The following is a 25643-nucleotide window of genomic DNA, read 5'->3' on the forward strand; positions in this document are numbered from 1 at the left end:
CTCTTTTATCATGTGCATGATGGCAGAGGCATGTAGAGCTGAACCCATGGCATATATAGCATTTGCTGGTTCAAAGCCACATGATTACTGTTGAAATGAACAAGATCTTGTCCACTGGCTTCTAGTCCCTAGGAACTGCTCCCGGGAGAGCATTGCTATGGGAAAAGAACAAGAATATGTCTAATTAATCAAAGGGAAATTGGCTTAAGGATCAAGATGGCACTGGTTCTTCTACAGAGAACAAGCCCTGTTATTAAAAAAGTTTATCTCTACTCTGAAGGGACATTAAAATAAAATTCTTAGTCCTAGTCACTGGATTTGGTTATGTTATGGTCTTTTGTTTCCCATACTGGACCAGGGTCTGCAGATGGGAACTCTCTCTGACACTAAAACCTGTTAAAAGCACACCTATACTGACTAAAGTAAACTTCAGCAGAACCAGAGAAAGTTTCAAGGAGCCATGCAAAGCTAAGTGCCCAAGGGGCAGTGGTGTCAATTTGTGACGTCGCAGGCTAATAGCAGGACTGTCTGAGTAGCTGGCAGGGAGTCTGAGAGGCTGTCTCTCCAAAGCTGGAGAAGGCCATTTCTATTTGCATCCTGACTGCATTTCGGGTATGAGAATGACTTTAGCAAGTATTCTAAGTACCCAATTCAGCTTTATGTTCACTATAGTTAGTATAAGACCCAGAATAATGAAAGGGGTAGGAAATGTCAATAGGAACAGTCTTATTCTAGAAAACCCATTTTATATTGTCATGGCTACATTGCTGAAGTCCTTATTGAGCCTACAACACACATTTTTAGAGCCCGAGGGAAGACTGCTTGCCTTAGAGCAGCTAGTGATGCAGAGCAGCCTAGGTGTAAAACCTCAATTTAAACTACATACACTTTACAGTGGAGATGAGTCCAAGAAATCAAAGGGACTGACGAAACCATGGCACTGTCATTGGACACAGAACCTAAACTACACGTAGATTTATCTAGAATCAGGCCTGTGTTTGTCCCAACAATTCATACTGTCCACCCTGGGTGCTGTCCACTGAATTAACATCTTGCACAAGCCATAGGTTCTGTGCCCGCAAAGGGTTAGAACCAAGTGTGTAGTTCTTATCACACCAATCATTAACCAAACCTATTATAGCAGCACCGAGGCAGCCCTGACCTTGTCTGTGGTGAGCTCTGTCACCTCACAGGGTAGCTTCTGTTCTTGGGCCATCAACGCCAGAAGTTTCCGGATCAAAACTGCATCCTTCATGACAGCTTGCAAGTTCACCGTCTGGCCGTTAGTAAACATCTGGTCCCCCAGGCGGTTGACGGGGCGATACCTGCAGAGTGACATAAGATTCTTCAGCCTCTTAACCTATTTACTGTATTAACACAACACAACCAACTCAAACAACCATCCGTGTCTAGGACAACCAAATAACAGAGAATGCTCCAGCCACTACCTGCAGCCTTGGGCTGACAGTTTGGTTTCTCAGTGCTCTAACCTTTCCAGTCCTTGCTCAATACCTCTGCCCACCCTTCTCATGCAAAGTTAAGTTCAAACACATTACCTGGAAGGCGGCACCACTATGAAATCCAGAAAGAACATACTAGGGTTGAAACTGGACTCCATGCCAATATCATCCAATCCCGAAAAAAGGTAATTCAGGAAGAATCCTGCATTTAAAATAGAAACCAACAAAACTATTTAAGCCTATGTATAAAGATATAAAAATATCACTGAGAAAAAAAAAAACCCAAGGTATGACGATGTGGGAGGTCCTTCTGTATATGTGTTGCTTTTATTGGTTAATGAATAAAGAAACTGCTTTTGGCCAATGGCTTAACAGAATATAGCCAGGCTGAAAGATATACATATAGAGAGAGAAAGAGTAGGTGGAGTCAGAGTGAAGCCATGTAGCCACAGCTGGGGACAGATGTGCCAGAACCTTGCCAGTAAGCCACAGTCATGTGGCGATACACAAATTAATAGAAATGGGTTAATTTAAGATATAGGAATTAACCAGAAATATGCTTAAGCTATTGGCCAAACAGTGTTGCAAATAATTTGGTTTCTGAGTGATTATTTCATGTATGAGCAACTGGGAACGAACAAGCAGCCTCCACCTACAGTATGGGATCATATGTAGTTAGAAAACAGTTTTTCATAAAAACAAACCAAAACCAGCCTGGGTATAAGACAGCTTGTGTGCAAGTTAGATAACAAAAAGACACTTAGGGACAACAGGTAAGTAAGAAATGAGCTGTACAGGAACATGAAATTGTTATCAGCCTCTTGAATGTGTAATCTTATATACATAATTAAATATTTGCTACTTTGGACTCTAGACAAAAATAAACAAAATTTTAAAAAAATCAGGTCAAAATAAAGTTGAGCCTTTTAAGAACAAAAGATAAACTGAGCAGTGTGGCCTTTAATCCTGAGTTCGAGGCCAGCCTGGTCTACATAGTAAGTTCAAGGACAACCAGGGCTATATAGAGAAACCCTGTCTCAAAACCTCAGGGGGAAAAATGTAACATTCTTTCCATGAGTATGCCAAGGCGGGTCTTCTGCAAACTGGATCAAAGACATATTTTTAAGTTTCAGGGGACCTCCAACAGCTTGGAGAAAACAAAAAAACCTGCCACAGAGAGCATCTTGCTAACTTGGCTACGCTTTCATTTCTGATAACCTGTTAAGGCCATGCTTGTCTGTGAGCACTTAGCAGAGACCACAGGCAGTGTCCCAGAAGACCCTCTCAGAAGAGGGATGCAAGGACTTGAGTATCTTGCATAGATTGATACAGATTTAAAAGAGAACAGAGATTTCCCTTTCTGTGGAGAACTGAAATGTAGAAAAGCTCATTCCTTGATTCACAAAATGAATTACCATAGAACAATTAAAAGATTTTTTTCTGGAGCTGAGATGGAGTTCAAGACAGGGTCTCAGTATGAAGCCTCAGCGGTCTTAGAACTCACTCTGTAGACCAGGCTGGCCTGGAACTCACAGAGATCCACCCGCCTCTGCCTCCTGAGGGCTAGGACTAAAGGTGTGCATCACCATGCCTAACTAAAATATCTTTTTTTTTTTTTAAAAAATATTTTTATTTATGTGCATTGGTGTTTTGCCTGCATATGTGAGGGTGTCAGATCTTAAGAGTTACAGACAGTTGTTAGCTGCCATGTAGTTGCTGGGAACTGAACTTGGGTCCTCTGGAAGAACAACCACCAGTGCTCTTAATCACTAAGCCATCTCTCCAGCCCCTTAAAACATTTTTTTTTTAAACTGGCATTTAAAAATAGATGCCAATAAAACTTCAAGAAATGTATCAGTGTAGGAGTGACTGGACTCAATTATATCAATTTCTTGGTGCTACTGCCCCTGCTCCTTTCCGGCTCTAAGTCAATGTGCCCTGAAGACTGCCCCAGACATATGGATGTATTCAGGTGAGAGTTACATTAATTAGAACTTTGGTTAAGGAAGTAAGAGGGTGGGCTAATGAAATGAACCAGAAAATCAGAGGCCACAGACAGAGGCTGTTTCTCTAGCACCTTCATTCTTCCAAATGGCAAAAAGATGCTCTTGGGCGCTGCTAGGTGTCAGGTACCCTCGCTTCCCCAGCAGAGCGTCTTCAATTCCTGGAGCTGCTGGTACTCCTTCTGTAATGAGATAGATCCATTTTTTTTTGTCCCCATTCCAAAACATTTGAAACTTGTCCACAAACCTCAAACTTTTCAACCCAGATTTCCACCTGTACTCTAATTTCCAGAATAATGAAAATAAAACAACACATTATCATATAAAACCAGAGAGGCAGAGCAATCGACGATCACCACTAGCTCACAGTATTAATGGAACTATTTTCAGTTTTAAATACTCCTTTCTTTACACAACACTGAAACCTTGCCAGGAACAGTGGTGCAGGCCTATTATCATCAGGAGGAGGATGCAGAAGGATCATGAGCTTCAGGACAGTGTGGGCTACACAATGAAATATTACCCCAAGACTACAAAAATCTTCTATGGATTTCTCTTCTCTCTTTCTTTCTTTTTGGTTGTTGTTATTGTTTGCTTTTGTTTTTGAGACAGGGTTCTCTGTGTGTAGCCCTGGCTGTCCCGAAACTTGCTCTGTAGACCAGGCTGACCTTGAACACACAGAGATCCGCTTACCTCTGCCTCCCAAGTGCTGGGATTTATTTTCTGCATGGATGTATTTTCACCAGAACTCTGTTCATTTGGTGATATCAGAGGAACACATGAACAATTGCTACCAAGTTTTCGTCTAACTGACCACTATTCTGTTTGTTACTGAGACTACCTTATATAGCCCAGGCCTCCTGAGAGCTGGGTTTAGATAGTTTATACTACCAAGACCAGTTTCAATCACCAATTCTTTTTCCCTGTTTTTTGAGACAGGGTTTCTATGTATAGCCCTGGCTGTCCTGGAACTTGTTCTGTAGACCAGGCTAGTCTCAAACTCAGAGATCTGACTGCCTCTGCCTTCTGAGCACATCACCATGCCCAGCTCCAATCACATTTCTGGTTGCATGAAGTTTCCTAATGTACTTAACCATGCTTTTTTTTTTTTTTTGGTTTTTCAAGGCGGAGTTTCTCTGTAGCTTTGGAGCCTGTCCTGGAACTAGCTCTTATAGACCAGAATGGCCTCGAACTCACAGCGATCCACCTGCCTCTGCTTCCCAAGTGCTGGGATTAAAGACATGCGCCACCATCACCAGGCTTTAACTATACTCTTCTATTTGGACATCCAGCTCAATTCTAGTGTTTTGCTTTTCTAAATAAACAATGGGCTGGGATACTAATTACTGGTAGAATATACCTTGCACAAATGAGGCCCTGTGATGTGGGATTTCATTGGTCAATAAAGAAACTGCCTTGGCCCATCTGATAGGGCAGAATTTAGGTAGGCGGAGTAAACAGAACAGAATGCTGGGAGGAAGAGGAAGTGAGAGCAGATGCAGAGCAGCTCCTCTCAGAAGCAGACGCAATGAAGCAAGCTGCCAGGTTACACACGCTGGGTCTTTCCCGGTAAGCGCACCTAATGGTGCTATGCAGATTATTAGAAATGGGCTAAATTAATACGTGAGAATTAGCCTAGTAAAGGCTAGATATAATGGGCCAGGCAGTGTTTAAAAGAATACAGTTTGTGTGTTGTTATTTCGGGGCATAAGCTAGCCAGGTGGCCGGGAGCTGGGTGGCAGGAAAGCGGCCCGTAGCTCCCCACAACAGCACTGGGTTCAATGTTCAGTACTGTATGAAAATAAGTAACATTATCTTTATACATATGGTATTCACCAGAAAGGGTTACAGAAGCAGAAGTAATACTTGTGGAGATTTGTTTCTTTATTGTGTGAATGTGAGAACACATGTACCATCATGCACACATAGAAGTCACACATATGAAATTTTGGGGAGTTGGTTCTTTCTCCCAGTATGGGTTCTAGGGACAGAACATAGATTTGGACCCTAAGCACTTTCATTCACTGAGTATTCTTGCTAGTCCCTGTGTGAAGATTTCTACAGATTCAAATATACCGACTTTAGAAAGATCACCTTAGTAGGTGAAGTTGGCTTCTCGACTAGGCAAGATCTTTGAGAGGCTGATTACTAACTATGCACAGACTAAGTAGAAAATTTTATTTAGGCTTGCCATTTAAGAGGCCGACTTCTAAGCCGGGCGGTGGTGGCGCACGCCTTTAATCCCAGCACTTGGGAGGCAGAGGCAGGCGGATCTCTGTGAGTTCGAGACCAGCCTGGTCTACAAGAGCTAGTTCCAGGACAGGCTCCAAAAAACCACAGAGAAACCCTGTCTCGAAAAAACAAAAAAGAAAATAAAAATAAAAAATAATAATAATAAAAAAAAGAGGCCAACTTCTAACACTCAGATGAAGAACAAAAGCAATTTAAGTCTCCTGTAGGCTCAAAACTGTCAGCATTTCCTGGGATGCTGCACTAAAATGAAGCACTGCTCAATCTCCCCTTTTCTGGATCTGTCAGGCAGGAGCTGTGCTGTGCTTGTGCTCCCAGCACCAGACAGTGGCTAGCAGAAAACACACATTCTGCATATTCTAAACTATTCATAAACATCGCTGTTTTACCCTGTTACGTACTTTTAGCTAATCTTCCCCTTAACTAATAAAAAATAAAACTGACTAATCTACCGTGGAATGGGTGCGTACGTAATAGTGGATGGTATGGCAAAGGTCAAAGGACAACTTTCAGGAGTCAGTTCTGTCTCCCACCATGCAGGACCTGGAGACTGACCTCAGGTTGTCTGGCTTAGCCGAACCATCTCGCCAGCCCAATGTGAGTAAATAATATTTAAATGTTATTTATGCCGGGTGTGATGATACACACCTTTAAGCCAGTACCTGGAAGAGAGAGGCAGGATGACCTCTGTGAGTTCTAGGACAGCCTGGTCTACCTCGAGAGTTCCAGGACAGCCAGGACCATGAAGAGAGACACGGTCTCAAACTCCTTCCAACCAAAGAGTTATTAAATAAAAAACAAAACAAACAAACAAAAAAACAATCCTAAAGCCAAAACAAAGACTATTTTCTACAGGTTTCTAATGCCCAGCCTTTTGGTTGCACCTTATTCTTGCAGTTACAGTGAAAGATTGCCTCACATGAATGGGCTTTGTTGTGCCCAGATTATGACCCCCAGAGAGAGACCACCAGAGAGGTCCAGGCTGTAATAAGTAAGGTTTAATCAGCATAATACAAACATGTTTGGAACCTCTGTCTCTAAATGACCCTGTTACAGTGAGGTAGAGAGGGGAGTTGTATCTCCTCTGTGGGGTAAGCTTTTAAAGGCATAACTACAAAGAGGCTTTTTGAAGTTGCTTTGGCACGGGTGTAAGGACTTTTGCTCCCTCCCATCCTGCTAAGTCAGCTTTCTCCTTGTTCTTAGAGCAAGGCCATCTTTATCAGCCTGTACCAGGTGGCCAGGCATAATTTCTAGGGTGGGAGAAAAAAAGGCCACTATCTTCCTAAAAACAAGCAAGTCTGGGTTTCTATTTTTAAAACATTCTGCTAAAAAATTCCTTTTTGTCCGTTTAAAAAATGGGATGAGAGTCCCACAGGCTTGACTAAGATAGGCTACCTTCCCTGGGCACTGCCCCCTAACTGGAGCTATTCTCTAAAATTCTGAACATCTGTTTTCAATGTCTCAGCATTTTCTAGGACAGACTGGGGGCGCGGTAGCAACTGTCAAGTGTCAGTATGATGAAATATTTCCATGGCCATTCGCAGGTAAGAGAAAGAAAATCCACTCGCGCTGTTAGCTGTTCACCATCAAACAACACTTAGCAGTTTTTCAGGGTGTGGGATCTCACTCTGGGTACTAGAAAACAGAAAGGCCATGACCAGAAAACCTGGCACGCTTCAAATGAGTGTGTAAGTTAGTTAATAGAGTCATACCTACACTAGTTCTGAGGAGTGCTCAGGGAAATCTAAAGTGTCACAGCTGGACAAACTGAATAGAGATTGTAAAGGAACTCACTGTGCTTGCTACCCTGTAAGTCTAAGTTGAATCTACAAAGGTTATTAAAAATCAGTACACAGAGCCAGGCGGTGTTGGTACACACCTTTAATCTCAGCATTTGGGAGACAGAGGTAGGTGGATCTCTGATTTTGAGGCTAGCCTGTTCTACAGAGTGAATTCCAGGTCTACACAGAGAAACCCTGTCTTAAAAAAACAAAACAAAAAAAAGAAGAAAACAAAAACAAAACAGCAACCCTTGCCAGAGTCTCAAAGAAAAAAAAAGATAAAGCCAGGCAGTAGTGGTTCACGCCTTTAATCCTAGCATTTAGGAGGCAGAGGCAGGCAGATCTCTTTGAGTTGGACGCCAGCCTGGTCTACAAGAACTAGTTCTAGGACAGTCTCCAAAGCTACAGAGAAACCCTGTATCAAAAAAACAAAAAAGAACAAAAGAACACTCATTCTCCAGACCCAAGAAGACAGGACTCACCCGAGGAGACACACGAGAGACATGGCTCGAGCTCCTTGGAGACCCAGCCTGCTCACCTGGGGGCTCTGCATCCTTCTGGCCAGATTTCCTGTGCACCGTGGCTGGGTATGTAATTGTTAGCTTACTGTTGTGTTCCTTTCGAACCACTGACCGTCCGGTCCTACACATGAGAATATGTGCGGGGAGAAACAAACCCCAATGAGACATATAGCAATGGTGCCGGGCAATTGGCCAAAGCAGCTCAACCAGGAATGGGAAAGGCTGGTGGACAATACTCACTTGCAGTGGGGACATCGCTTAGCGGCCATATGCGTCTTCCAGAAGTAAGCAACGAGTTTGCTCCTGCTTTCACAGACATTTTTCACCTGTTTAAAGTCAGAGAATGTTACAGTGCCTTATTTTAGGTAGTCTCACTTTGTAGCCCTCATTAGCCTAAGATGTGTGAGATCTTTACTGTAGTACAGATATGTACTCCACGCCTGCACTGCAGTGCCATTCTGAGGAGATAACAATCTCTATGTATTTAGCAGTTCTCCACTTTTACTTTAACTGGAGGAAATCATCCTGGTAGCCTGAATGAGAAATACCCTCTGTAACGTTCAGGCATTTGAATACTTGGTCCCTAGTTGGTGGCACTGTTTGGGTAGGTTATGGAACCTTTGGGGATTTGGCCTGGCTAGAGGAAGTCTATCAGTGGGCACTGTCTAAGAGTTCATAGACTTGCCCCACTTCCAGTTTGCTCTTTGCTTCATATTTGCAGCTGACTTCTTAGTCTGGGGCCTCCCGCCATCACAACTCCACTTCTGGAAGCATAAGAGCAATAAACTCTGCATCCTTCAGCTGTCTCTGTCATGGTTTTATCACAGCAACAAAAAGTTACTAAAGCACACCCTTCCTTAAACAAAATGTCCCACAAAACACCCTTTAACACAGTTATCTGGGGGTTAGAGAGATGGCTCAGCAGTTAAGAGCACTGGCAGCTCTTCCAGAGGTCCTGAGTTCCATTTATTTTATGAATGAATGCTCTGTGTGTATTCCTACATGCCAGAAGAGGGCATCAGATCCTATGGATGGTTGTGAGCCACCATGGGACTGAAACCTAAGTCTACCCTGAGAAGCCAGAAACATATGCAGAAGATGGCACAGAGAAACCATGGTTACCAGGCTAAAAGCAGAATGTTATGGAAAGGGAGATGGTTGTAACTCACATGTGCACCTTGGGACCCCAAGAGGTTGTTCTGTAGAATTTTATTTGTGTATTCTTCTAACTCTTCTTGAATTTCGAAGGCAGAAGGATCAGCAGTTTCTTCCAGAAACTGAAACAGAGGAAGACTATTGTAATACCTTACAGTAACTGTATGATGAACAGTAGGGTTGGGGCTGGCCTCTTCAAGGACTGAGATCAATCTAAGGGAAGAAAGGAAGCCTGAGTTACCTTGCTACACTTACACACAGTGAAGTGGGCGAGGGATGTGGTCAGTGGTGGGCGGAGCATTTGCTTGCCTAGCCAAACAAGGCCCCAGGTTTTACCCCAAAACACAACAACAAATCCTTTTCTAGTGACTATGGCCTGGACTATTTGGGTCAAATTAAAGACTGCAAAGACCTGAGATAAAAGTGTTTCTAACACCTCAATTCTCTGAAGAGCTGATAGGTCAGTGGGGAAGCAGCAGGTCAAACTGAAGTAAAAAGAAGGGTCCAGTGAGGTCAGTGTATATGAGCTGGGGATCACCCAGTACTCTTATGCATCTCTGTGGAAGATACTGGCACAGATGTCTCTGAGAGGCCCTGGAGATCTGTGTAGAGATAGCCCTGGCCTCAAATTCATTTTCTAACTCATCAATTTCTGTAGGCCCATATTTCTATATGGTGTGGCAGCCAGACTCTGAAGCCGTAAGCCCCACCTGAGGCAGTCAGGTAGCCCTAACAAAGGGTCAGGATGTTGTTGCTCCTTTCTTTGTAATTTGGAGGATGCCTGATAGAGATGCTGATTCAAGCCTACATGACAGCTAGCATACAGGGCAGACAGGTAGTTGTGGAGGTGACAAAAAGCCATTCACCTGGTTACCTAGGAGACAGAATGCTAATGTATTTCCCCTAAGTTAAATTTTGGTATAAAGACTGTTTGGGGAATAAGCAGAAAATTTCTTCAGGATGCGAACTGAGGCTATCATGAGGAATCTCAGAGAATCTCCCTCCCAATGAAACCATGTGAGTCATGTCTTTATTCCTGTCTTCTCCACGCCGGTCCAGAGAGAGTTTATGTTGGGGTCTGGTAGAGAAATAATTGAGGGTCCGTAGCACTGGACCCCAACAGATTTTATCCTTTTCATTTTGAAGCCCTCAATGAAGAAACAGAAATCAACACCAAGAATGAGTACAAAGGTAGTATCAAATGGGACACTGGCCACTTCCCAAACCCAACACACAGGCCTAATAAGGTAAGGACCTGAAGGGTCCCTCTCAGGAAACAAGCCAAGTACAACTGCTCAGGTACACCAGGGCCTTAAGCCTGGACTATGAGGGTTTCAGCCTGGAAATACCACCCAAATGGAGAAGCAGCCTGACTCCTCTCTGAAGACGGCGACAGCACCGAGCAATCGAAAGTAAGTATATGATGACTAGACATCAAAGGGTGCCAAATGTATACAGGATTATATTTGTTTGCACGTTTCATAACAAAACAAAGAAAATAAACATAGGAGCCATGAGTACTTTTATGAAGATAAAATTAAATTTGGATAAGAGAAATCCCTAGAAAAACATAACTTCTTTGATTAAAGGCTTAGCAAAATCTTATCTCCCTTCACTCTCTTGCAGGCAAATTTGACTGTGGGTTAATGGTTTAGCTTTGTTTTCTTAGAGGCAAAAAGGATGAGAATTTCTGCTGTTGGCAGAAACCGGCCCAGGCCTTGAGACTGCGTCTCTACTGAGAGGGTTGTGAGTACCTAGCGCAAACCTCAGCTCCCTGCTTTCCCAAAGCAGGTCCTCGAGGCTCCCCAGCAGCGCTCAACTACTACAAAACACGGTATGCCAGGCACTGATGCCTTGGTATCTCTCATCCTCTACAAACGCTTTCTTTCAGGGCATTTTATAGAGAACTTCTTGAGACTGGAAAGATGGATTAGCAATTAAGAGCATTAGCTTCTCTCCCAGAGGACCTGAGTTAGATTCCCAGAATGTATATGGCAGCTAACACCACGCAGATAGTTAGCCTCTCTAGCAGCAGTTTCAGAAGATCCAACAGTCTCCTCCAAGGCATCAGGCATGTTATGTAGAACACACATACACGCAAGCAAAACATTCATACATATAAAATAAAAATATCCAAAAATATTTAAAGAGAGTAGTTCCTTAACTCATTTTTTCGATTGAAACAATGCAGGTACCCAAATTCCATAGGACAATATGAGAAAGGAAACTTACAGGTCAATCCAACTCAAGATTAGATGTAAAAATCCTAAGCTAAATACTAGGAAGCCAAATCTATAACACATTACAAAGCAATTTATATCACGGGGCATGGCGACACAGGTCTTTAATTCCAGTACCCAGGAGGCAGAGGAAGGAGATCTCTGTGAGTTCGAGGCCAGTCTGGTCTACATAGCAAGTTCCGGGACAGCTGGGGCTATATACAGAGAAATCCTGCCTCAAATGATTAAAAAAAAAAAAAGATACAAGGGTCAAACATTCTGAAGACTATTGGGGTGGCAATTAAGGACAACATACAAGCATCTCTTGATGTTCTGGTTTCCATACCAACCTACCCTGCTCAGAATTCGTTCAAGCTCATAGACCGCTTGTAGAGCTCCAACTTCCAAGACTCGAAGCTGGCAGACCAACAGGTAGATGGCAGCCCGAGGACAAGTCAGCATGTGGCAACTTAAACAGGAGCCTCGGAGCAGGAGGTAGAGTTTCTAACGAGTGGGGACAAAAAGCAGCAAGACATTATAAGGAGACAGAGAATTCATGGCAATTTCCATTGTACAAGCGATTTTCTTCACAGTCTGTCTCCTGAAGAATTCCACTTCTGCTTCTGCTACAGTCTTTTAGACCTATAAATAAACTAGACAAACATTCCCAAATACCTTTTCATTTCATTTTAAACCATTCAAATTCACATAGAATGAATTCATGGTCTGAGAAAAGGAATTCTTTTAGTTTTATACCAACTACTTAACTAAGACAATAGCCTTTCTTTAATCTGCTTAACTCCCGGAGGCTAGGTTCCTTGAAATAAGAACTAAACAGACCCAAGTGACAGTCTAGACAGGCGCTTCATTGCAATGTTATTGGTCTTCCTTTGGAGGCTTTGCTTCTCCTGCCAAGAAACCCCACTTGGCAGGCCTAGCTGAAAAGCTTGGGAGCACCAGAAATCCCTATATTACTGCCACCCAGCTTTCTGAAGGACACTAAGCCCTTGAAATGAAAGGGCATAAGTCAGGATTAGACCCTGAGTCTTGGATAGGTGGATGTGTGGCTCCCTAAACATTTCCCTCTTGTATGAACAGAAACTTGCTATGTCTTTCCTCAACCAGAATCAAACTGAAGTTCTCCATGTAAGTCTGTAGCATAAACTGAAGTTACACGGCAAGCATCCCTAATCTGAGAATCTAAAACCCTGAACTCCTTGAGCCCTGACATACAAATAAACAAATTCAACATATGACTTCATGGATTAAGGGTTTAGTAAAAATGTAGAACATCAGGAATACAATCTCCTTTAGGCTGTGTATGTGAGGTATATATAATTATATCACCATAATGTAGACTGTAAATATTCTAACACCTGAAATTCAAACCATTTTTGGTCTCAAGCATTTTGGACAATAGATACTCAAGGACTTGTACTTGGTCCCCAAGGTTTTTTCTTTCTAAAGAAAGAGGAACAAAGGATGGTCCTCACAACCCCAGCACACCCAAGACCAACAAGCCCTGCCCGTACATCGAAGAGGAGAGGGTTGTACACGGGGAGCGGGAGTTCAATGTGGCCCAGGTGTCCCGAGCAGTTGTTGAAGTCCTGTACGCAGGTGGAGCACACTTCTTTGGAATCTGCGGGGCCCAAAGCCAAATCATACAGGCCATTTGCTGAAGGGTTTCCCAGGCTGTCCACATAGCGAGGATTTGTAATGGATTTAACACTTAATTTCCTGAGGAGATGAAAAAAAGAACCAAGGAAAGCTCAGGTTATTAGCTTCTCTGATGTTGAAGTGAGAGAGGTGGCTTATAAACCAGACCTGACTGGAAAGGTCAAATTCTTCAATGAAGGGATTGTCATATAACAGAATAACAAATTCAAGAAAATTCAAGACAAATAAAATCATAAAAAAACCAACTTCCTTTATGCAAAATTTCATCCCTTTGCTTAATGGAATCTTGTAACTGTCAAATAACTAGTCTTGTACCCACTAACAGCATGTTACTGTGCCACATGTGACAGCAAGTGTACAGCCTGTGTGTGCTCTACTCAGTTATATTTGGGTGTTCACACAACAATGAAACAGCTGGAAAGTATCCTTCTTAAATGTCATGTAAGTGTACTTTACAAGGCCTACTTTGCCTTTTAAATTTTATCTAATTTAGACAATCGAGGGGAGCCAGACTGACCCCAAGTCTTCTCAGAGGCCCTGGTGAAAGGGTAAAGAAAACTTCAGCTCTGTGTCCTTGTCCAGAAGGGGACTTGGTAAGGCCAGCGTAGAGGAGGAGCCAGTACCTCTAAAGGAGTCAGGGTTGCAGCTTCTGAGGAACCAGCTCTTCCCCCTCGGCTGCGGCTATCAGTCCTAAGGCAGTGGTGTCTGAAGTTTCCCGTGTTCCCTTTGCCAACACTGGCTGACTTAGCTCTCTGCAGACTTTGGCGGACTTCCTCCCTATAAATAGTATATAAGACGCTGTACTTCCTAATAAGTTTGGTTGGCATAATACATAGCTTGTGTAAGACCTCCTGACATCAGCTTTTCTCTTCTCTTATGTTTCCATCCCTTGGCACCTCCCCATCAGAACCCTGTCACTGAAGAACGACCTGATGGTCCAGGTCAGACAACAAATGTAAGAACAGATACCACCCCTATCTTGCACTCTAGGGGGAACAACAAAAGCAACAAAAGTCAGTGAGCTGTACAGTCAGGAAAACTGATGGTGGTCCATAGGAATGAAGCTGCACAGACCTGAAAGACTCTCGTGGTCCATGCCACTGTAAGAACCAAGAATAGATGGAGGCAGCTCTCCTGCTTGGCTCTCTTCTCTGTGGTTACTTTTCTACTGGTAAACCAATGTCAGCACTTTATCCAACTCACTGCTGTATAGGTGTATCTTCCTCCAGCATGGAGGCAGCTGGCAACCTTGAACTCAGTAATACTGAAAAAGTTACTTAGTTGTTCTGTTTTACAATCCTAATTTTTGAAACTGCAATAAAATATACATAAAACATACCATGTTAACCAATTTTAGGGTGTAGTTAAGTGGTATTAACACACCACACTGTGCCATCATCAGCACTACCCACCTCTAGAACCTTATTTCCCTGTCCCTAACTCCTGGCAACCATCTCTGTACTTTCTATCTCAATTAATCTGACTGTTCCAGCACCTATTCAAACAAATGGAATCATGACTGGATTATTTTGTTAAGCACTTCACAGTTATAGATAAAATATATCAGAACTTCTTTCCTTTCTAAGGATGAGTCAATAATAGTGCATACTGTGTCAACAGCGCGCGCTGTGTGAATAGTGCACGCTGTGTCAACAGTGCACGCTGTGTCAACAGTGCACGCTGTGTCAACAGTGCACGCCGTGTCAACAGTGCATGCTGCATCGCATCTCATCAACTCATCCACTGACGGACATTTGGGCTAGTTCTACTTTCTGGCAATAGGAAATACAGCTGGTCTGAAGGTGTGTGCACAAAGCCAAGAGAAGTCCTAGATCTGATAACAATACCATTTTAACTTGATGAACAAGTATTTGATTTTCACAATGTCGGCACCATCTTCATCAACACCTGTATTTTCTAGGTGTGTGTGTGTTTGCCTTTTTGAGGACACAACGATGTGCTGAGGTGGCACCTCACTGTGCTTCTGATCCTCACTGATTTTAGGATACTGAACATCTTCTCATGTTTTTTTTCTTTTTTGTCCATCTGTGAATATTCTGTAGCACTATGTATATTCAAGTTCTTTACTACCTGTGGTGTTCAGGAACAGCAAGAAGGCCAAGGTAACTGCAGTAAAAGTTAAGTTCGGAGACCAGAACGACCCTTCCATGTTATTAAGGGCATGGTAATTACTTTGAAGAGGATGAAAAGCTACCAGCTCCTAATAATAAAATGGAGCATTAATTATTTAACGCCAGAGCCAAAATGTCAGCATCAAGGAAGTCCTTGTAGACCCATGAGATTCAACTCAATCCCTTTGTGTGTGTGGGGGGGGTGTCACATTGAGATATCCTGCATATCAGATAATTACATTACTATTTATAACAGTAGCAGAGTAAAAACTTTATGGTTGGAGGTTACTACAACATGAGGAACAGGAGTAAATGGTTGCAGCATTAGGAAGGTTGAGAACCACTGTTGTGGTTACACTAAGCATCTTTCCCTGAGGGTAAACTCCTAGGGAGGTTTGAAGGGTAATAGGATGCCGACAATTTGCACTTTAGAATAATGTTGACAGCTGTGTGGAAGACTGACAGGACTAGACATATATGAGGGTGGAAATGGAAGAAAAAGACAAGCAGAGAATGACAAAAGAACTGACCTAAGGCAGTGGCGATAGAGATAAAAGGAGGGTAAAGTCAAATTAGATATGTAGGTATCAGACAGCGAAAGACTAGTAAATGAGATGTCAGAGTGGGGTCTAGAATTACATAATTTTGTATTAAACCTGGCACGCCACTATGGAAAGGGAGGTCCTTTCAGTTTGTGGAAGAGAGGGTGCATGCTGCGTTTCGAGTGCAGGTTTCAGATGTTATCGTGATCAAAATGAGTATTAAAGAAGAGTTCATAAAGTAGAACAAGGCCTTAATCTGAGACTTAAAGGTTCATCATCGCTTGGACAAGAAGGGACTAATTAGGTAATAAGCGCGTGGTGGACGTGAGCGCATACATGACGTAACACTGGTTCGTTAACGAGGAAGATGAACGGAATAAAATGCAGCAAAGCAGGACAACCCCAGTCCCAGCTCATTCCTTCCGAGTACCCCGCGAACAGGCGCCAGCCAGCCAGACCCAGAGACAGGCTCGGCGCGAGGCCTTCTGGGAACCGTAGTTCCCGGCGCCGACGGCCACAACCAGGCGCTACGCGCATCCCACTAACTCCTTACTTGAGCTCCTCGGCTGAATACATCCCGAACGAAATGCCCTGAAGCCGCCTCCATGGCGTGTGCTTGGAGGCCAGCATCTTCCCAGTCAGTTTTGAGATCCGTCTGTCAGAGAGAAGTTCCCGCAAGCTCCGGCGAAACCCTCTCACGTTCAAAAGCGCGGAGCCACCATGTGTTTTCCACTGCGCTTGCGTACGGGAAGCGCTGCTTAGCGTTTTGGCTTGGACGAGCTCACTTTTGCTGTCGGGGTGGGTGAGAGTGGAAGAAAATAGTCTAAGACCCTCTTTCCGTTTAAAAGCAAAATTACAACTGAGACTTCAAAAGCAAGGTTTCAATTAAATATATTTGAGGTGAATGATGTGCATTGAGCCTTCCTTTGGTATCCTTGCCAAACAGGACCTTGTAACCACCCATTCCTAGTTGAGACGTTCCACGGCCGCCCCGCCCCTCGCGACCTTGTAGGCGGAGGGTGTTCCCAACGTGCTCTGCGCACAATCCGAAGATGGCGGCGGCCTTGTCCGCTTGCTGCCTTCGTTTCCGCAGCGGTTCTGCCTTGCTGCAGACCGCTCGGGGCTCAGGTGTGTGTGAAGCGAAGCTCGGCTGCAGGTAAGAAGACCCTGGGTTAATTTCATCTTGCATTTCCCTGAGAGTTGTAGAACTAGGTGGTTTGCAACGGTGTTTGCATGCTGGAGGCCGCGCGCCCCCAAAGGTTGCACGAGGTAGCAGTGGTTTGAAATAAGTTTCGAACAGCGTGTGTTCCTTCGGGAGGTTTCTACTGTTGGGTTGTAATACTCTATAAAGTTGAAGTTGCCCTTTAAAACAGGGCCATGTTTTCGTGAAGTTTCCGTTTCCGTGAGTGCTTCTACAAGCCCTTTTACAAGTTTCTTTAAACCGCCTCTCATATTCATTTTAACTGTGCCAAAAGGAAAGGGCGAAGTAATAGATTTTCCCCAAATAAAGGGCAGGCTGTTATCGCCACTGAGGATCGAATGTTAGAGAATGTTATGAGCCAAGACAATTAGGCTTTAGTAAAAGCAAAAAAAAAAAAAGTCTTAAAACGCCAGACCTCACTCTTTTGATCTCGTGTTAGCTACATCTGGGTAATTTAATTTTACACCCTTCGAACAGTGGCCTGGTGAAAGTGTGAGGCATTTAGGTGGAGTAAAAACTTGAAACCTAATTTAACTTATTTTTGGATGTGGATTCCAAGGCCTCATGCATGCTAATTACCCCACTCTGCTGCTGAATTAAAACTACCAACCAACCCAAGAAAAACTTATTTTTTAAAATTTTATTGATATTTATTGAGCTCTACATTTTTCTCTGCTCCTCTCCCTGTCTCTCCCCTCCCCCCTTCAGCCCTCCCCCAAGGTCCCCATGCTTCCAGATTACTCAGGAGATCTTGTCTTTTTATACTTTCTACTTCCCATGTAGATTAGATCTATGTAAATCTCTCTTAGTGTCCACATTATTGTCCAAGTTCTCTGGGATTGTGGTTTGTAGGCTGGCTTTCTTTGCTTTTATGTTTAAAAACCACCTATGAGTGAGTACTTGTGATAATTGTCTTTCTGTGTCCGGGTTACCTCACTCAAAATGATGTTTTCTAGTTCCATCCATTTTCCTGCAAAATTCAAGCTGTCGTTAGTTTTTTCTGCGGTGTAGTACTCCATTATGTAAATGTACCACATTTTCCTTATCCGTTCTTTCATCGAGGAGCATTTAGGTTGTTTGTTTCCAGGTTCTGGCTATGACAAACAAAGCTGCTATGAACATAGTTGAGCGCATGTCCTTGTGGCACGATTGAGCATCGTTTGGATATATACCCAAAAGTGGTATTACTGGGTCTTGAGGATGGTTGTTTCCTAATTTTCTGAGAAATTGCCACACTGACATCCTAAGGGGTTGTTCCAGCTTGCATTTCCACCAGCAACGCAGAAGTGTTCCCTTTTCCCCACAACCTCTCCAGCATAAGTTGTCATCAGTGTTTTTGATCTTGGCCATTCTTACAGGTGCAAGAAGTTGTTTTGATTTGCATTTCTCTGATGATTAAGGATGTTGAACATTTCCTTAAGTGTCTTTCAGCCATTTTAGATTCCTCTGTTGAGAGTTCTCTGTTTAGGTCTGTTTTATTGGATTATGTGATCTTTTGGTGTCCAATTTTTTGAGCTCTTTGTATATTTTGGAGATCAGACCTCTGTCTGATGTGGGGTTAGTGAAGATCTTTTCTCATTCTGTAGGCCGTCATTTTGTCTTGTTGACCGTGTTCTTTCCTTTTTAGTTTTAGGAGGTTCCATTTTATTAATTGTTTTTCTCAGTGTCTGTGCTGCTGGAATTATATTTAGGAAGTGCTCTCCTGTGCCAATGCGTCTGAGTGTATGCATGCAAGTGGAGATGAACTGAGAACATCATTAATGAGCAGTATTAACATTAGAGGGTTTTTTGTTTTTATTTTAATGCAGATTTTATTCGGGAAGTGCATCCCTCCCTAAGATTGAAGGAACAAATGTAACAGGTATTTTTTAAAATTATGGAAATATTTCTTTACTTAAAAACAAAAAATACACAATTATTTCTTTGTAGTTAGGAAGCTGATTATTTTTATTTTTTCTTGTAAGGAATTGAAGAAATAGTCATTCCAAAAAAGAAAACATGGTGAGTATTAATTTGCTATTCATTTAAGTTTTAAGCAGTACCTATAACATAGGCAGATATTTATGTTAGCTATTATTTTGAAGTTTTGTGATGTCACTTTTTGTGTAAAACTACACATTTAGTTTAGAATTGAACTATTAGATATACTTTTTATAATACTTTAAAATTTTAGTGACTGTATTATATTTCATTATCTAAATATGACTAGTTTCTTGTTTTAGTGGCCAAGAGCAAGAACAGTGGCTGGCCATGGTGCCACCTGCCTTTAATCCCAGCACTCAGGAGGCAGAGGCAGGGGGATTTCTGTGAGTTTAAGGACAACCTGGTCTACCTGATGAGTTCATACAGTGAGGCCCTGTCTTTAGAAAAAAGGACTATCAGAGCTAAGAGTAGGAACTTATCTGTGAATAGAGCATCCAGTGTATAGCACTTTGCTAACATCTGTACCCAAAAAACTACAAGAAGTACAGCAGGAGGAATATTTGGAGTGTGCTACAATGTAATGGCCACCCACTTGTATCTTATAGTCCTTTATTATGTAAATATACCCATATAGCTGGCAGGTAAATTGAGTGTTGTTTTGTGGTGGCATACACCTGTAATCCCAACACTCTGGAGGCAGAAGTTAAAGGATTGTCAAAGGTTCCAGGGCTATTTAGTAAGGTCTTGACTCAAAATACAAATTAAAAGGGGCTGGAGAGATGGCTCAGTGATTAAGAGCATTGCCTGCTCTTCCAAAGGTCCTGAGTTCAATTCCCAGCAACCACATGGTGGCTCACAACCATCTGTAATGAGGTCTGGTGCCCTCTTCTGACCTTCAGGCATACACACAGACAACATTGTATACATAATAAATAAATAAATATTTTAAAAAAATACAAATTAAAAGTATTTACACCAATCAAGTTGCTTTTCATTTAATATTTATAGTTTAGGTATACTGAAACTAGGTCTGATCACTCCGGGGTTTTATTACATATGCACCTTCCTATTGGTAGTTCTTGTGAGTTGCAGGAAGGCAGATTGTTATTGGCTGTGGTGGTAGGAGTCCAGGAAAGCCCGTGGAAAATGTTAGGAACCGGGATAGGAGTTGGTTAATACAAAGTGAGGTCAGCAAATCAAGGCCCCTTTTTAAAAATTTAGTTTATAAGATAAGAATAGTTTTTGTTTCTCTTATAGTGGGGGAAGGGGGCTAAAGAAAATAACATGCAAAAAAAAAAAAAGAAAAAAAAGAAAGAGAAAGCCGGGCAGTGGTGGCACACACCTTTAAATCCCAGCACTTTGGAGGCAGAGGTGGGTAGTTCTCTGTGAGTTCGAGGCCAGCAGCTGGTCTACAGTGTGAGTTCCAAGACAGCCAAGATTATAGAATGAAACCCTGTCTTGAAAAATCAAAAAGGAAAAAAAAAGTAACATGAAAATTATATGAAAAATTGTGTCAAATTTTGTGTGGAACGCAGCTTAGTTTGTTTACATGTTTCCTTTTATTGCGTGCAGACATTTAGACAGTAAACTTTTAGTCCTACCATATTAAAATATTTCTGGGGTTCAGAGATGACCCAGCCATTAATGGCTAGACTCACAACCAAAATATTTACTCTATCCCCTTACCCCCACCCTGCAAAAGACAAAAAAAGGAAGGAAAGAGAGAAATGGTGTGGGGTATAATTTGAACCCTGATTTCTAAGTTGAATCGGTATTTTCAAACTATACATTCCTTTTGTCCTTTAAGGCAATATATTTTCAGATCTCACCATGCCACAGAGAACTTGAATAAATTACAGTCATTGTGAATGTTTTTATGTGAATATGACATTATGGAGGCAGTGTTCAGCAGGATAGTATGGATTACAATAAGCCTAAGAAGTATAATTTTCCGGCTCTTGAAACGCAGAGGCAGGTGAATCTTAGTGAGTTCAAGGCCAGCCTGGTCTACAAAATGAATTCCAGTATAGCCAGGACTGTTACACAGGACTGTCTAGAAGAACTAAAAGAAAGAAGAAAGAAAAAGAATAATAAACTCAGTAGCTGTGTGTAGTAGGAGCGGCGGGCAGCTTCCGGTCGCCCGGCTCCCGCATCGGCTAGCTTTACCCAAAATAATTACACGGAAACTGTATTCTTTTAAACACTGCTTGGCCCATTAGCTCTAGCCTCTTACTGGCTAATTCTCACATCTTGATTAACCCATTTCTAATAATCTATGTACCACCACGAGGTGGTAGCTTACCGGTAAGATCTTAACCTATATCCATCTCAGAGAGGAGAGGCATGGCATCTGCCTGGCTCTGCTTTCTTTCTCCCAACATTCTGTTCAGTCTACTCGGCCTATCTAAATTCTGACCTATCAGGCCAAGCAGTTTTCTTTATTAATTAACCAATGAAAGCAACAGATAGATAAAGACACTCCCACATCAGCTGTGTACTTACTTGTCTTGAAATGGATGTATTGAGTAGGCCCCACACCCATAATTAATGACCCCAATGAAGCTGAGGAAGAAGGAGCTTGCATTCAAGGACTACATAAAGTGACCCTGTCCCAACACAACCAAAAACAGCCAACGTAGCATATCCAGTGGCTGTTTTGTACAATAGAATTATTCAACTTCTCATGTCATAAAACTTAATGTTTCTTTCTCTTTCTCAGATGACTTACAATCTTAAAAATGTTCTCTTAATTTAGAATAACTCCTAGTGTTTTTTGTTTTTTTTTTTTTTGGTTTTTCGAGACAGGGTTTCTCTGTGGTTTTGGAGCCTATTCTGGAACTAGCACTTGTATATCAGGCTGTTCTCGAACTCACAGAGATCCGCCTGCCTCTGCCTCCCGAGTGCTGGGATTAAAGGCGTGCACCACCACCGCCCGGCTAGTTTTTTTTTTTTTTTAAATCACAGTGATTCTTTTGGAAATGAAGCACCTGAACTTTAACAATAGAGTAAACCTAAGGGGCTGGAGAGATGGTTCAGAGGATAAGAAGACAGTTCAGTTTCTTTGTTTTGTTTTCTTGAGACAGGGTTTCTCTGTAGCTTTGGAACCTGTCCTGGAACTCTCTCTGTATACCAGACTGGCCTCGAACTCTGCCTTGAGAGTTCAGTTTCTAAAGTCAGATGGCCCATAACCTCCTGTAACTTTAGCTCCAGGGGGATCCAGTGCCTCGGGCTTCCACAGGCTCCTGCATTCATGAGCATATAACCACACAGACACATAGATACATAATTAACTAGATGGTGTCGTCTGTCATTTATGCTGGTGAAGCTTTTCCAGTAGTTCAACAACAGAGGTAAAGTGTGCTGCTGGCCTAAGGTTCTTCTGCCCTCCCTCAATAAAAAAGTAGGTAAGGAGTTTATTCAGTATGGCCAATTAGGAAGAGAGACAAAGAGATCCAGTGGGAACCTCCCCCTCCCACCCCAGTCACCAGTAAGGAAAGGGCTGGAGTTATAAATAGCTGTTCAGGCTATGGCATGGTCTCACATCATGTCCCGCCATTGCCTAGGCTTCAGTCTGACAAGTTAGAACTGCATGAGGTCTATTTATGAGAGAAAATTCCTTCGTTGGCTAGCCCCAGACTTCAGCATTTTTCTTCTCCCAATATGAAGTTCTCTGGGGTACTCAGGGAGGGACAGAGGTGTGTGATATCCTCATTTTTGCCTTGCCTATCACTCTTACCATTATTTAGATAAAGAAGCACCTCAATCCTGTGGAATTCATTAAGGATACAAGTGAGTCATTGCAGAGGCTTTGCTTTACTTTCAGGTCAGAGTTCAGAGCCAGTACTTTGGCTAGTTAAAGGCAAAAATCTAGAGAGCTTCTCTACGAATACATGTGGAAGTCACAAGATAGATTTATGAGGCGTAGGAGAGGGAATCACTAGGGACAGGTGAGAATGCATATGAAGCAAAGGGAAGGAAGCTTGTGTGCCAATCAAAAGAACCAGTGCTGAGGGTCTGCCCTCACAGGGCTCTAAGCCCCATCCTCTAGCACTGATTATTGAGTTAGAGTTCAGCTCTGGAGCCAGGAGTCTCCAACCTTCCTCCAGCCTCTGCCTCCCTGTCCCTGAGATTAAGGATTTGCATACCTGCTTCTGTTCTGGTGGTTTTGAGAAGTAAGCCCTGGCTCTGGGTGAGGCCTTGTCTTGTGGCCAAGTCCACTGTTGAGGGAACTGCGGGCTGCGTTCCTGCCACCCGGCTCCCGGCCGCCTGGCTAGCTCCCCCCCCCCCTCAGTAATAACGACACACAAACTCTATTCATTTAAACACTGCTTGGCCCATTAGCTCTAGCCCTTACTGGCTAATTCTTATATCCCGATCAACCCATCTCAAATAATCTATGTAGCACCAGTCTTACCAGGAAAGATTCAGCATGTCTGACCTGGTGGCTTGCTCCATCGCATCTGCCTAGAGAGCAGCGGCATTGGCGTCTGTCTGAGGCGTCTTACCTCACTTCCTCTTCCTCCCAGCATTCTGTTCTGTTTACTCCACCCACCTATGTTTTAACCTATCAGAGCCAAGCAGTTTCTTTATTAATTAACCAATGACCTTCCTCCATCAGTCCACTAAGAGTAGAACGATTTGCTTGCTTTGTAAGTGTGAGTAGTCTTGGTAAAGACTAACTTGTGGTTCTTATTCTAGGGATAAAGTGGCTGTTCTTCAGGCACTTGCAACTACAGTGAACAGGGTAAGTAGGATTTTTTGATTAATAACACATTAAGTGTTATAGCTCTTTATTCAGAATTAAACTATAGTGTATCTAGAAAATTTTTTTATAATCTAACCCAATCCCTCCTTTTGGAAATTGGGAATGCAGGTGTGTGAAGTGGCCAGCCTAGGTCTGGCTAGGATGTAATGCTCATGGAGTGTTTTCACAGCATGCAATAATTGTTTGTTTGGTCTTGTTTCGAGAGACAGTCTTTCTGTAGTCCTTGCTGTACTGGAACTTGATATGTCGAGCAGGCTGGACTCAAGATCACAGAGATCCTCCTCCTGCCTCTGCTTCCCAAGTTTTAGGGTTTTATTTATTATGTATAAAGTGTTCTGTCTGCATGTTTGCCTGCATGCCAGAAGAGGGCATCAGATCTCATTATAGATAGTTGTGAACCGCCATGTGGTTGCTGGGAATTGAACTCTGGTCATTGCTCTTAACCTTTGAGCCATCTCTCCAGCCCCCAAATTTATTTATTTTTATTTTATGAGCATTGGTGTTTTGCCTGCATGTATGTCTGTGTGAGGGTGTCAAATGCTATGGAACTGGAGTTACAGCTGCTTGTGAGCCACCCACCATGTGGGTGTTGGAAATTGAACCTGGGTCCTCTGCAAGAGCAGTCTGTACTCTTAACGGCTGAGCCGTCTCTCCAGCCCCAAAGTGTTAGGATTTTTAAGAGCTTGTATTGTCATGCCTATCAAAATTGCTATCAGTAATTTTTAAGTTCCTGGAAAAACTATTTGACATGCTTGTTTCTAAAAAGGAATGAAATAAAAATTAATTAAAAAACAGATGCTTGTTTCTGAGGGATTTGGTAACCAAGCAGAGATGTTGTCTTAGTTCTGGCTCTGGAACTTGGGTCCTTCCTGCTGGTGATAATACACTGGTCAAAATACAGATCTTATATCAGGTGTGGTGGTACATGCCTTTGATCCCAGAACTTGGAAGACAAAGGTTGGGTAGGTGGGTAGGGGGCTGGAGTTCCGTAGCTTCTTAGGCCTCCAAAAGGCACACACACGGTTCTAAATAGCATTTCAGATGCTTATTTACAGACAAATGAACTGCTCAATCACTGTCCACCTGATTGATTGGGGCAGGGTCTCAATTGAACCAAGAGCTTGCCTATAAAGGTTGGTTTAGCTAGCCAGTATTCTGGGAATCCCTTGTCTCTGTATTCTGAACACTAGAATTACAGGAGGACTAGCTCAACCATCCAGTACTTAAAAGTTCTGTGGTTCATACTTGCATGGCAGGTGCTGTATCTACATGGCCATTTCCCAGCCCCTGGAAGAGGAACTCTCTTTTAGTTTTCTTATTTTCAAGACAGTTTCTTTGTAGCCTTGGCTGTTCTGGAACTTGCTCTTTAGACCAGGCTAGCCTCAAACTCAAAAGATGCACACCCCTCCCCTGTCCCCCGTCTCCCACCAGTACTGCGATTGAAAGTGTTCACCACTACCTAGTAAGAAGGAACTCTTCAGGGAATATGCATATGGATGCATAGTGGCTGTGCTGTGAAGGAAATGTTCTACAGGAAACTGTCAAGGGACTAGTTAATTCAGGGAGTCCTTAACTAGCATTTAAAACTGTGATAGTCCTAACTGACAACAGACTGAACTCCTAAGAAATAAGGCAGAGGGATTAGCACAATGTCTAAATGCTAATTAATTCTGTGAAGCTCTGGGTTCAATCCCTAGTACCAAGAGAAGAGAAAATCTTGTAGGATGGAGCCATGGGGATTTGTACTTACTTGTTTTAAGTTGTACATAATTTGGGGAAAATGTTTTGACGTGTATGTTTTCCATATATGCAGACATTTGACCATACATATTCCTGCATATATGTTTCATATATTACAGAATTTGTGATCATCAATAAAGCTTAGAGAGTTTGAATGAAAATCTAAAAAGCTGTGCATTTCCACAGGACCCCACAGCTGTACCTTATGTCTATCAAGATGACCCTTACCTGATCCCAACCTCTACTGTGGAGTCAGTGAGTACTGTTATGGAAC

General features: G+C 42.7%; 2 protein-coding genes across 2 annotated transcripts in view; one reads left to right on the plus strand and one right to left on the minus strand.

Moving 5' to 3' along the window:
* The window catches only part of Polr1a (RNA polymerase I subunit A), a 66127-nt gene extending 49677 nt beyond the window's left edge, over window positions 1-16450 (minus strand). Inside the window, exons 1-9 of the mRNA XM_057780082.1 lie at window positions 16294-16450; window positions 12922-13126; window positions 11744-11893; window positions 9185-9292; window positions 8256-8341; window positions 8033-8136; window positions 3538-3645; window positions 1557-1662; window positions 1163-1325 (exon numbers count right to left, since the gene is read on the minus strand). Of these exons, the coding sequence (XP_057636065.1) occupies window positions 1163-1325; window positions 1557-1662; window positions 3538-3645; window positions 8033-8136; window positions 8256-8341; window positions 9185-9292; window positions 11744-11893; window positions 12922-13126; window positions 16294-16370 (1107 nt within the window). The 5' untranslated portion in view covers window positions 16371-16450. The remainder of the gene's footprint in view (window positions 1-1162; window positions 1326-1556; window positions 1663-3537; window positions 3646-8032; window positions 8137-8255; window positions 8342-9184; window positions 9293-11743; window positions 11894-12921; window positions 13127-16293) is intronic.
* A 331-nt stretch (window positions 16451-16781) lies between these two features.
* Window positions 16782-25643, plus strand: part of Ptcd3 (pentatricopeptide repeat domain 3) — a 34251-nt gene continuing 25389 nt past the window's right edge. Inside the window, exons 1-5 of the mRNA XM_057768421.1 lie at window positions 16782-16896; window positions 18750-18802; window positions 18906-18942; window positions 23563-23608; window positions 25556-25624. Coding sequence (XP_057624404.1) covers window positions 16793-16896; window positions 18750-18802; window positions 18906-18942; window positions 23563-23608; window positions 25556-25624 — 309 coding nt within the window. The 5' untranslated portion in view covers window positions 16782-16792. The remainder of the gene's footprint in view (window positions 16897-18749; window positions 18803-18905; window positions 18943-23562; window positions 23609-25555; window positions 25625-25643) is intronic.

Source organism: Chionomys nivalis, chromosome 1, assembly GCF_950005125.1.
Source record: "Chionomys nivalis chromosome 1, mChiNiv1.1, whole genome shotgun sequence".
NCBI lineage: Eukaryota > Metazoa > Chordata > Mammalia > Rodentia > Cricetidae > Chionomys > Chionomys nivalis.